Source organism: Equus caballus, chromosome 8, assembly GCF_041296265.1.
Source record: "Equus caballus isolate H_3958 breed thoroughbred chromosome 8, TB-T2T, whole genome shotgun sequence".
Lineage (NCBI taxonomy): Eukaryota > Metazoa > Chordata > Mammalia > Perissodactyla > Equidae > Equus > Equus caballus.
This window is the reverse complement of record NC_091691.1, coordinates 99,434,417-99,447,420: the sequence shown is the minus strand read 5'-3', so window position 1 is coordinate 99,447,420 and position 13,004 is coordinate 99,434,417. Positions and strand designations below refer to the sequence as shown.

The 13,004-nt window shown below is 42.4% G+C and overlaps 1 protein-coding gene across 16 annotated transcripts in view; it reads right to left on the bottom strand.

Moving 5' to 3' along the window:
- Positions 1-1,218: 1,218 nt before the first annotated feature.
- The window catches only part of ZNF236 (zinc finger protein 236), a 117,646-nt gene continuing 105,860 nt past the window's right edge, over positions 1,219-13,004 (bottom strand). For 13 of the 16 annotated variants that reach the window (XM_023648002.2, XM_023648007.2, XM_070275873.1 and 10 more), the window contains 4 exons: positions 11,855-12,052; positions 9,400-9,529; positions 6,787-6,963; positions 1,219-5,848 (listed from right to left, as the gene is read on the bottom strand). In XM_023648002.2, coding sequence (XP_023503770.1) covers positions 5,724-5,848; positions 6,787-6,963; positions 9,400-9,529; positions 11,855-12,052 — 630 coding nt within the window. In that variant the 3' untranslated portion in view covers positions 1,219-5,723. The remainder of the gene's footprint in view (positions 5,849-6,786; positions 6,964-9,399; positions 9,530-11,854; positions 12,053-13,004) is intronic. The other 3 variants (XR_011441643.1, XR_011441641.1, XR_011441642.1) reach the window with 1 other exon arrangement.

The following is a 13,004-nucleotide window of genomic DNA, read 5'->3' as shown; positions in this document are numbered from 1 at the left end:
TAATAGATTGCAGGCCGGCCAGACTTTGCCTCGGAGTGAGATATACCTTGATTATACTGGTCAGTAAACAAGCATCGCTTTGCTCTGGAGGAAGATGCTCTATCTCCTGAGGCTGTGTTCTATACAAACAGCCCTGAGACGATCATGGAGCAAAGGCAGACAGTGCTTTCTTGGTAAGACTTGCAGAAATGAGCGAGATCTACAGAGGAGTGTCTCCCAATACCTCATAGCTCATTAATTGAGAATGCAAGTAGAAGGTTTTAGAGCTGGGAAGGAATAAATTTAATCAACTAATTTTGTAGACAAAGGGACAGGCCTACAGAAGTTAACCAAGTGGCCTAAAGACAGTAGTGGCCTAAAGATTAGCCAGTCAGTGCCAGGGCTAATCTGACCCGAGGTCCCAAGTCCCCCTACTTCTCAGCTTTGCCAGTGCACAAGATGCTTTGTAAACTCACGCCTTTAATTGTGTTTAACTATGAACACTCTTACATCGTAAGAGAACCAAGCATTCTGGAAAAACTCATCTGGTGAAGCATTTTAAATAGTTGAGGCAATCCACTATAGAGGGCACAAATTTTCCATAATCTGCAAATTTTTTTAAAACAATCCCCTTCCTCCACCCACCACATTTTAAAAACTGTCGAGCAATATTCCTCCTACAAATAAACAAGCAACAAGAATGGTAACAGTTTCTTCCCATTCCCTCTGAGCAAAGTCCAGAGAAAATCACTATCGCTTAGCTATTCAGTCCAAAAGTGCATGCAGTCCCTACTCTGTGCCAGGAACAGGTGAACTAAGAAAAAAGATATCCTTAATTTGTTAGTTCAACAGGATAATGACTCTATCAACTACGAACTTCTAAAAGTTTGGAAATACATCTTTAAAAAGGATTAGATGCTAAAATATAAACTAACTCCATCGGTATTTCTGGGAAAGTCCAATATCGCACATATCTTATGAACAGTTAAATTGATATTATGATTGATTTTCATTTCATCTCAAGTCACTCAAATACCTTACAAATGAGAAAGTGGAAAATATCCTCAAGGATAGAAAATTAGACATCCTCACACTATTCAAGCCCCATAGATCTGAATTTATTGCAAATTCAGCACTGTTGCATTGTGTTAACCCATGTGGAAAATGTTACCTAGAGAAAATGTCCATCTTTAAAAGGTTATAACTCACCCAAAACCCAAATAAGTAAATATACAGGAGTTTAAAAATAATACAAAAACTATTTTTATTATTCTTAAAGCCAGCACAGTCACTGTTGGCAATAACTATCCATTTCCAATACAAAATTGGATTAAGTAAATATCATCCAATGTATAAAGAGACAATGAAACAATTTTGAAGATAAAAAAAGAATTGCTCTGTAAATTAAAAAAATTAAAAATTTTCTTTAGTGGTGAATCAAGAATGAATCACTGTCATTTTAGAATTTGTCAGATTACAAATCTTGATTTAATACAAAAGTCTTCATGCTGTAATGCATTAAACATAAAAAGATTAAATAGCAAAATCTTTTATGATTACTGCCTATTGCTCCTGCCACTTATACTGCCACTTAATCTTTATTTTTTAGTTCTTTAAAATATTTCATTAGTCACCCATATAAAAACTGCTACAGCCGAGAGGCCCATGTGAAGAGTGGGCGGGTGTGACAGGGAGGCAGCCCCTGTGTGCTCATTCGTGCACGCATGTCACTCAGGAAGGGGATAAACTCAGATGGGAGCAGCGAGGACCAAGCATGACACTTGGTTTCGGGACTGTCCCGAGGCAAAGACAGGGTCTTCACGAGGGATATGCAGGGCTTCTGACCTTACAAAAAGGTGTGTGCCCCCCACTTTTTAAACAACGAAGAACTAGATTTCTAGAATGCTAATTTTCACTAGAAGGTAAAGATACAGAGGCTTAAACATGTATGTAGGCACTTTTGAAATTCTATTCTAAAAACTCCAAAACACCTACATTACATACATAGAGATTAAGTGGCAAAAAGAGAAGAAATCTAGATTCAGAAGTATCAATTGTATAATTTCATCTCTGCCTCACTTTATACAACAAATTGTAGAAAAAGGATAAATTAGCAACGATCAACTCTTGGCTTAACTTTTTTTTGGTGGGGGGGAGCACGGTATTAACTTTGAAATAAACTTCTGGAAAAAAAATGCAAAAAGCAAGCATGAGACCTAAAAATAATAACCAGAAAGGAGTTCTATATATCTTACATATTTTCTTAAAAAGATGTTACTTACATAAATCTGATGATCATTTAATGTTAAAAATGTGTCTTCATGAGTTACAAATATTCTTCTGCAAAGAGGAAACTCCATGGGAAGAACATAAATCCACTTCCACGTTTTAAAATCTTGTACCTGTACTAATGCATGCATCTCTTGCACGTTAATGATTTATGAGTTTAGATGAAGTCAGAGAATACTAGGTTTAACTGTAAAGCTCAAATTCACATTTCCTTAAAAATGACAACGGGCAGGGGAGTACAAAATACTGCACTCCAGAAACATTCCCTAGTTAAATGCCCAAATTGGATGAAATGGAAATTCGACAGAACGATGGAAATTACTCATCAGGACAGATTTTTCGGGTTCCGTCAGTAACACCCCATCAGAGGATGGAGAGCAGTTTGATGGGCTTCCTACTGAGCGACAGGCCGCAGGCTCACCTCCAGTCCTCGGGGGATTCTCCTACTTAAACACCTGCCAAAGCGCCCGAGTATTGACCAGAGGCAAGAGGAGAGCTTGGGGGAGGGGCATTTGAGTTTATATTTTTTAAAAGATGTTTTTATTTTAACCTATTACCATTCTGTGAAAATATGGCCACTTCGGCATTGCCTAACGCATTGGATTCTATACATACTAGCCTCCTCCTGCTCCCTCAACAGTACACAAACCCAGCTTTAAGGTCAGTATCTGTGGAAAGGGAATTCTTCCTTTCAGCTTATTTAAGCGCTTCAGTTACTTTACCACACAAGTGGGTTAAAGACTCACGACCCTTCAAAAGGTACCTAAATGACGAGGGTATTGTTTAATTTGGCCAATAATGAAAAACTGAGACCAGTAATGATACTTGTAGCTAATACAGATGGCGTGCCTGTCAGTGAAGCTTATCCTGATTTTTAAAGTGTGAAGCTCTTCAAACAGACCTTGCAAGGGTAAGCTTTCATTGTCTGGACTTCACAGGGGTAAAGGAAAATATCATGAAAGTTCTTTTCTGTTGAAAGTTATCTGAACCTGAAATTAACTCAGGTGCCAAATTATTTTATATTAAGTATTTTAAAAAGAAAAAAATTAATCACATTTCCTAACTTCACTTTTTATTTATTATTATTCCAAAGCAGATATGCTATGATGAGATATTTCTAAAAATACAGTTATCGATCCTCAAAACCCTGGTTATGCAGGAAGCTAGAAATCTCTCGTCAGAAGACTTTTTATCAACCAGTAAAAATAAAGATCAACCTGTACTCCACCAAAGGTTCAAGTGAAATTATGTCTTTACAAAACCCTCTATTTTCAAGGACTGTTTTGCAAAGAAGCAGCTTTTACAATTAGGAAGTAAATCAAAGTAATACATTAATGTCTTGTGTTTGCCTGCTAATAAATTGGGAAAACTCACAAATTGCATTGTTGATGCATATTTTTTCTTTTTCTTTAACCAAAATAAAAGCAGGTTCGATTCACCCAGTAAGGCCTTACATAAGCAGGCAGTTCACCAATACAGTTCACTGAACCATGCTTTCTGCACAATTAGGAATTAAGCAAACCCCTTTTAGAGACTGTCCTGAGATGACATTTAATGCTAAAACCAAAATAAATAAACTAGCAAGAACAAAATTTTTAAAATTCCAATAATTTCAACTTTTGGGATATTTGTTCACCAAAATTAATCAACATTTCTAAAATATTTTAATACAAAATTATAAAAGAAAGTGCATTAAAAGCAGAACTTTTAAAACTCTGGCACATTACAATTATTCTGAATATACCGACTACAGCCAGGTATACACACTGACATTCAAGGAAAACCTCAGGATATATAAGTCCAGTATCACAAGAATAAGTCAAATAAGGCTTTTTTTTTTTCCTTAAAAAAATATACAATACACAAAGCAGTTTGAAAAAAAAGAGTAATATTATTTAACAGTTTTCTGACTTAAATATTTTCACATAACAAATGTTTTTATATCACCATCAGTGTTACTTATATACATACGCCAAAAGTGAACAACAAAAAATCAAAAGATGCCCTTTCAAAAAATAACAGTGAAATGTCTCTTTCTTCAGGAAGCTGAAATGAGCTACTTTCTTAATATACAAAGTCCATACAATATTTATAATAAAACTGCTCTCGTCTGAAACCAGGGAGACAATGAGAGAAAATAAAGGCAATTATTTCTCAGGAAAAAAACAAAAACAAAAACAAAAAACAACCCCAGCTCTATGTTACAATGAAAAAGATATCCATTTATTAATAAAATGAATACAATACTGATCTGAAGTGCTTGTAGGGAGGTAAAAACTCTGATGCTCTCTCTGTAATTGGGACTAGTGCTATATTTACAAAATATACTGTTCAGCCACACAGAGGCCCATAAATCTGTATATGTACATATGTATTTATATATAGAACATATAAATAATTTCAAAGGAGAAATTCACATGAAGTACAGAACTTTCCGTCTTTGGAATGCTGTAGGAACGCCGTGCACTCGGCCCCAGCACGGGGTAGGATTTGGTTTGGGACTGTACAATGTGGCACCATTGATGACACTAAAGAATTCCCTGAAATAAAAAACACACCTGCTTATGCATGAAGAGATCCAGAGCTTGTATGGGTTCTATCCTCAAACTACAAATGCACTTCCTAATTATCGTGGTGGACAGGGCCGCGGTTACTTGGTTCCTAGGAGACAATTCTGTGATTTTCTGTTGGCGATGTATGGCTTGTGCTTTCTGCAATCATCTAACCCACGTACCTGAACATCAGTTTGGGGAGACGTGTGGTGTGCTCCCGTGCAGACAGGTTAATCCTCATTTGTGTGTTGGTTTACTCTGTTCCCCAAGTTTACGCCCCAGATGCTGCCTTCTTGTAACTAATGATTAGACATTTGTAATGAAGAGAGAATTGGTCCAGCCATCTCTCAAGGTATTAGTTATATTAACTTATGGCGGACTAGAAAGAGTCAATTTCTACTAATTTCAAAATGCACAGAGAAAAAAGTGGACAAAACTTCCCTGCGTGTCTCTAACATTTTTCTGAGCTTCACGCACCTACCTTATGTGTGTTTTATAAGCTATGCTTCTTATAACAGAAAGCATGGAGGAAAAGCTATCTTACTTTTTCCATGTTAACTTTGTCTTTGCTAATACAAAGAAATCACACTACAATGATAGTAAGATCCAGTTCGCTTCTTTTTAACTAGATACACCGGCCACGGAGAAGGTGAGACTGCTAGTGTGACTGCTAGTGTAGTACCTGAGTTCAGTGATTTGTAGACAAATGAGAACAACGTGTCTACATTTTTCCCAGTTTTTTTCTAAGTCTCTGAAAGACAATGATTCGTTAGATAATTTTATAGCTAAAAAACTACTGTGGTAACATTTTTAACACTTGAAGCTTCAAAACAGAAATCCCAAGTGCTTTGTTCTTCACAACATTTAACTTGAGAAATGTCCTTAAGGTGACGGCAGGCCGTGTCAGAACACGTTGGCCAAGGCCTGCCACTCGCTCGTGGACCCTTGCACCACCTCTTCCAGGTGGAGGGTCCGGCTCAGCTCCTCCCCTCCATGCTCCTGGTGGCCAGCGGATTCCTGCAAAGTTCCTGCAGTGTAGACAGAGCAACAACAGGCAGAGTCTCAGATATACAGCACAAAATTATCCACATTTAAATATAGACAATTTAAATACAGACAAGAAATTCTAAATTGATTTGCTTTCCCTCTCAATGAAAAAGAATAATTTGAACCACAGCTTAAATAATTCTGTCGGTGATGACAATTACTTTACTTGAATATGAATACATATAACTTGTTACATATGCCCGCTCCCATAAAGGTTATATTAATACAATATCAGTGATGAGCAATTAATAATCAATAATGTAATAACATGCATGATTTTTCTAGCAGAAATTAAAGCAGGAAGCACTAGAGTGTGGATGTGAGAATAAATTTTCTCTTCCTCAAAAACTTTCACAACACGAAGAGTTCTATTCCTTGTGGTTCCCCAGACACTGCTGCACGCGACACCACTCACCATGCTAAGGCGCATCTAACTTCACTCAGGGACCACAGCGCTCCAAACAACTGAAGGGAACCTGAGATCCGTGCCTCTAAAACGCACTGATTCTGTCAGAGCCACACCGAAGGCTCCATTCACATCACACTGCCAGCTCTCTCCTCCCTGTAGAGCTACGCCTGCCCCCTGCAGCCTCGTCCAGGCCATTTACTGTCACTCCTAGATTCCGTGTGGAAACAGAGACGAGCAGGAGGGAGCCCAGCAGTCCACATGGAGACACGGAGCCCATCTGCTCTCTGAGCCACAGGACACACACAGAGAGCGTGCAGCATAGATCCGGCCTGACTGCCCCAGCGCTCGGCTCCACACACTCTGAGACACAGGCCTTGGCCAGCACGCTGCAGGAAGGGGATTTCCTGAAACCCTGCGGGGACGACACAGCACTGACCGCTCACTGTGGAGCTCTGTCTGTCACAGGGCATTTAAAAGCACGACTTCTCAGGCAGAGAGTACGTCTCTTACCAGTGTAGCTATGCGCCCGCTTCATGTGGAGCTTCATGTTGCTCTTCTGGGTGAAGCCCATGACGCAGTAGTCGCACTTGTAGGGCCTCTCCCCCGTGTGCTTCTTCATGTGCACCTGCAGAGCACTCTTCTGGTTGAAGGCTTTCTCACAGAGAGTGCAATGGAACGGCCGCTCCCCTGAGGGGAAGGACAGCCCCACGTCAGTGTCTCTCATTAGACGGCATTTGACAAGCAGACATAGAAAAAAATAATTCTGAAGAAAGCACGCAAATTTAAAAAAGATCATCATGGTGTCCTTCCTGCTACCATCGCCCAGATTGCTAATGCACAGGATCCTAGCAAATCCACTCCAGGGTGAGGCACAAAATAAAACTGTTTAATGAAAAGCTAGTAAAAGTCCTAGAGGCATCTAGACATAAAAGTAGAGCACACATGGTTTAAACAAAATGTTTCTAATACATCTTGGGCAGTAAAGCAAAAAAGACATTAAGGACGTAAGAACATCAAATCCATGTAATTACAAGCATGATTTATACAATATTCTTCTAAATGTTAATAGCTTTCAAGTTAAGACAGACACTGAGAAATGGAAGGAAAATTTGCCAAGTTTGACTTCTGCTGGGGGTGGCCTAGACGAACACCCACTTCCAGATCTGGTCCTGTCCCTGCTCAGCATCTTCCTCTGCTTTACCCGTCCTGGGGCCCCGGTAGTCCTGCGTCCCCTCACTGTCACTGACTCGTCCCCACACACTCATCCACTTCCAAGCTCCCAGGGGTTGAGTATTCTCCTGTCCCAGGACTGGCACAAGCCTTTCCCCTTAGCCTAGAAGGTTCTTTCCCATGCACTCTGCTTGGCTGCCTTCGGGTCAGGTATCTGTCTCCTTCCTGGACCACGCATCAGCACGAGGCCCACACGGTTACTCTGAGAGCACCTGCTCTTCATCTTCCCAGGGTGTCATCTATGCCACGCCTAAGTCTGTTCTTCCTTCTATGCAGTGGCCTCGACAAGGGAGGTCTTCCACAGCTCGCCTACGACAGGCAGAGTCCTAAACATGGCCCCCAAGGTTTCCTGCCCTAATCCCTGGGATGTGACTATGATGATGTCACGCCTGCCATTACATTCTGTAAATAGAGAAAAAGGACTGTCACAGAGGTGATTAAGGTCACTAGTTAGCTGACTTTGGGTCAGTCGAAAGGGAGATTATCCTGGCAGGTCCACTCTATCCACATGCACCCTTTAAAAGCATAGGGTTCTCAGGCTGGAGGCTGAAGGGGAAGTTGGAGAGATGAGAAGCTGGAAAACTGCCATTGCTGGTCTGAAGATGGAGCACCCACGTGAGAAGAGATGCAGCCCCCGGCCAGCAAATACACAGGGTCTCTCCAAATGCATCTATTTCATTAGGAAAGGCAAACAGTAGTTTCTGTCTCTTAAACAAAAGCTAAATAGCTGAACACCTGGCAGGTGTGGGATCTCTGCTAACAAGGACGTCACTGAGAATGCATGACCCCGTGGGCTGGGTAAGGACCATGATGGGGAGCGCTTTGCTGGCAATACAAGGAGACATCTTGGGCCGGCTGGGGCACCAGTAGGTACAGGGGCCTCTTAGGGAGGGGTGTCCACACTGACACCTGAAGATGAGTCAGAGATGACCAGGGAAACAGACAGAAGGGGTGGGAAGACAATGACCAGCCAGAGAGAACACTCTTTGCAAATGTTGGGGCACCAGATGGCAAGGCGAATTCAAGAACTGAGACTTCCCCATGACTGGGGTGCTAGAGGGATGAGGACATGGATTACAAAGGCTTGACAGGTCCCAGGGTTCCACCCTGATGGGCTCAGAAGGGGAACAAGACGGCACATCTGCCTCTTAGGGTTGTAGTCTGGCTGTTGTGTGAACAGAGGGCTGGAGGAGTGCCAGGAGACCAGACCAGGTGGGAGGCCGATTCTGTGGTCCTGAGGAGACCGTGCTGGCCGAAGCAGAATGGGGCCATGCGAACAGAGAGGAAAGGAAGGTCCTGAGGGAGAGGTAGGCTGCAAGATCCACAGGACTGGGGACTGGAGACAGGGTGACGGTGCAGAACAGTCAGGGATGACCTCCAGTTTCTGTGTGAGAGCAGAGGCCAGTAAGACGTTGCCAGTGTCAGTGGGGTGGTAGGGACAAAGCTGAGGTGGGTTGCCACAAGAGGCAGAGGAGATGGGAGTGTCTTTGTTTCCTTGTTTTTTTCCTCTAAGAAAAAAAGACTTGAGTAGATTTAGGTGGTGACAGGAAAAGCTAGTAAAGGAAAGTGTGAAGATATAAGAGAAAGACAAGGAATGAATTCCACTAAGGCACGAGGGATGGAAGCTGGAGGACTGGGGGGGACGGGTGCTGAGGCGGTCAAGGCTCCGGGACAGCAAGGGCGTTCTTGCCTGATGGCTTCTATTTCCTACGGTCACGGTGAAAACAGCAAAATCTTTTACTTGAAAAAGTTAGCGTGATAAATTGATCAAAAATTAGGAGAAAACTGAATATGTGGACTCTGCTTTATACTTTATAAAATAATGCATTACGTCATCAATGCACATTTACATGAGGTCTGCTCCTACGCCAGCAGCAGACTGCGAGTCGTTACCTGTGTGGATGCGGCTGTGTCGCTCCAGCTGGCTGGGTTTGGCAAATGCCTTTTCACAAGTGTCACATTTAAACACTCTCGGCTTCTGAGAACTTAAAGAAGGACCAGCTTGATGTGTCTGCATATGCTCCTAGTAAAGGCAAGACACAGGAATGAAGAAATATTTAAGATCGTAACGGAACTTTACAGACCGGAAACAGTAAAGGAAGACCCACAGAAACTCAGGTCAGCGGCAAGGATAACAACCGGCCTGTCTCTGCTCAGCGTTCTCCTGGTTCTCACACGTCATGTCAGAGGGTGGTAGTGTGTGGTGGACCCAGGCTCCAGTCCAAGCCCCTCATACAGGAGCCGTGCGTCTTGGCAGTTTCTCAGACCTCCCCTGTTGTGGATAACCTTGACAGTTTTTAGGGGATTCGTCAGGTATTTTGTAGGCTGTCTCTCAACTGAGATTTGTCTGATGTTTCCCCATGATTAGCCCAGGGTTATGGGACTGGGGAGTTAGACTGCCATTTCCATGCCAGGATATCAAGGATATACACAACATGCTTCATGACTGCTGATATGGACCTCGATCACCCGGCTGCGGCAATGCTGTCAGGTTTCTCCACTGCAGGTAGTCTGTTTATTATCCCCTCCCATCGGGTACCCTCTGGAAGGAAGAGGGAAGCGACTGGGCAGCTCACACCCAAGGAGCGTGCAGGCATCCTCCAGGGTGGAGTGTCTACATCAATTATTTGGAATTCTCCTGCATGGGAGATTTGTCTCTTCTTCTTCATTTATTCCGTCAATCATATTTATATCAGTGAGGACTCCTGGATGTGTATTTTGTACTGTGGGTTATAATCCAACACTACTTTATTTCCTTGCTCCAACTGTTCCAGCTTTGGCCACCAGGAGCTCTTTCCATTGGCTCCTGCATCCCTTTGATACGTTCCCATTACTGTGTGTGTGTGTGTGTGTGTGTGTTTGTGTGTGTGTGTGTGTGTGTGTGTGTGATGGGCACTTCCTTATTTTCTGGCACATTGTAATTTCTTTTAAATCCAAAATTTCTGAAGGTCATCAAGAGAAAGCAACTTATAGGTATCAAAATGCCAGATTTAGTCTTTCAAACTGTGTAACATCATTTCAGAATGTTTATGGAAAAGTTATGCCTTACATATAGCAATATATATTTAAAACATGTTAAGAAATTTTCTTTAACTGTTTTTATTCTGTTTCCTCTTTAAAAGGATTTATTCTGTTAGACAATATTACTGTGGCTATAATTTTTGTACTCTCTACTGTGAGCTAAGCATTGTGCTAAGCACTTTACAGTCCTCAAAATAACCATAAAATGTAATTATTAATATCCTTATTTTACAAATTAGGAAACTGAAGCTGTGGATGTTACACGACCTGACCAATACCACAGAAATTCTAAGTGGTGGATTCAAATTCAGAGGTCGGATAGGGTGGGAATTCCTTGGCATAAGTGGCACACACACCGATCCCACTGTGGTAGCCCTTCAAAAGAGAGTTCACTCTGTATTTGGTGTTTTAAAACTGAACATAGAGTCTTCTTTTCAAAATACATTAATAACGGGGTTCCTCAACTCAGAAAGAGGTGAGAAGCACTGGTTACCTGCAGGTCTGGAAGAGAAATGTAGGTTTACTAACGGAATGACTCCCTGGGAAGAGTGGAGGAAGGAAGTCTGGGATCCATTAGCTATTAATTAGTGATCAGATTCTGACGCTTCTGGTCACTGAGAAGTGGTGGTGGAGGAGCACTGGCCTAGAAGCCACAGGACCCAGTTACACATCCCCAGCTGGCACCTCACCTGATGGACGGTCCTGGAACTCACCTCACAGAGCTCTTGCTCATGCTTTCTCCACTGTGTGGACATCCCAGTTTACCCAACCACTCTCCCACGTGTGGGCAGACAGGGGGCCTCCAATTATTTGCAGTTACAGACAATGCTGCAAGGATAATCTTGGGCATACATATTTTGTACCAATTCCCAGGGTGGATGCAGTTTGGTTGGGTACCACCTCATTCCTCTACAGGAAGTCATACCAAGCTGCAGTCTCACCAGGAATGATGGGAGTTCTTGTTTCCCCACAGCCCTGCCAATAGGTGCTGACAGATCTTTTTTCAGTATTTGCCACACTGATAAGGTGAGAAATGGTATCGCAATGTTATTTTAATTTGCAGTGGACACCGATTTTGAATTGCACAGGAATATGCAATCTGTTAATCTGTACACCAACAGACCAATTAAAACCAAAACAACCTGGTAAACACATTTACCTCCATTGACCTTTTCCTCAAAAAAATGGAAAAATTTGTTACTCAGGTCTTTTCCTTTCACTAGTAAGATCCGTGACATGTACTGACGGCGGAATCCGCGGAGTGCCTCTGATCTTAAGTGAGGAGCAGCAGCACTTGCGGAACGAGGGCCAGCCGCAGAGAGAGTACCTTGAGGTGCGTGGCACGCTTGAAGGCCTTCCTGCACACGGGGCAGACGTGGATGCGCTCCCTGCCGTGCGCCTCCTTGCTATGATGCAGCAGCATGGCGGCCGACGCGAAGGTGCGGCCACACTCCAAGCACTGGTGCAGCCGGCCCTCCTTCTCGGGCTGGCCGCCCTGGGCCAGGTTGGCAGAGACATCAGTTACCTGGAGCGGGTCAGAAATCCCGTGACTTTACTGGACTGCTGCAGTTTGCAAACTGACAGGTGACAAAACAGTAAGGAGACACACTAACACAGGTATACCCCACCCACAGTGCACGGTCTGTCATCTGGGCAAGGTCAGCCGGGGGCCCTCAGCACTGGATCAGACCAGCACGGCACCCCCCAACTTCGGAATGCTTGCCATGCACCGACAGAGCAGGGCTCAGAGAAGAGAGCGTGTTAGATGCGTGTAGCAGCCCCAGTGCAAATCCAGGCCAGCGTTAGTGCCTTAGCCCTGAGAAACAGTAACTAAGAACAGTACCTCCCCATCAGGGCCTGGTGACAGTTAAATGAGATAATAGAAGAAAGGTGCTGAGAACAGAACCTGGCACACGACAAGCATTCAGTAAATGCTACTAGTGGTAGTGGTTTGAGCTTAGACAAGTACTAAAGATAATGCTAAAAAAAAAGGCTACTGCTTTGGCTGAAGATCTTTCTCAGCAAACTGCATTATAAATAACAGCAGCAGCAGGTGTTTTTAGCTTTTGATTGGATAAAAGCATTTTCCCAAACTTTGGATCACAACCAATTAGCAGGTTTTCAAATCATTTTAATAGGATGCCATCAACAGCCTAAAAACAAAGAAAGCGGGAGGAGTTTATTACTCAGCTTTTATAAACAGCAGAGTTCAGTCTGGCAAAAGAAAATTTATATATGATGACTTAGTGAAAGAAATTATAAATAATTATGAAGAAAATTGATGGGATTTGTCAACATTTTTATTATTTCCAGTTTATCAAATACTTTTTCATAATACTAGAACATAGAGAAATGGATGAAGTTTAGAGAAAAATACTTTAACAACAACAAAACATTTCTACACAGTGCTCTAATATTATTAATCTGTACTGTAATTTTAAAAAATGGAATGAAAAAAAGGAATAAATAGAAAAGAT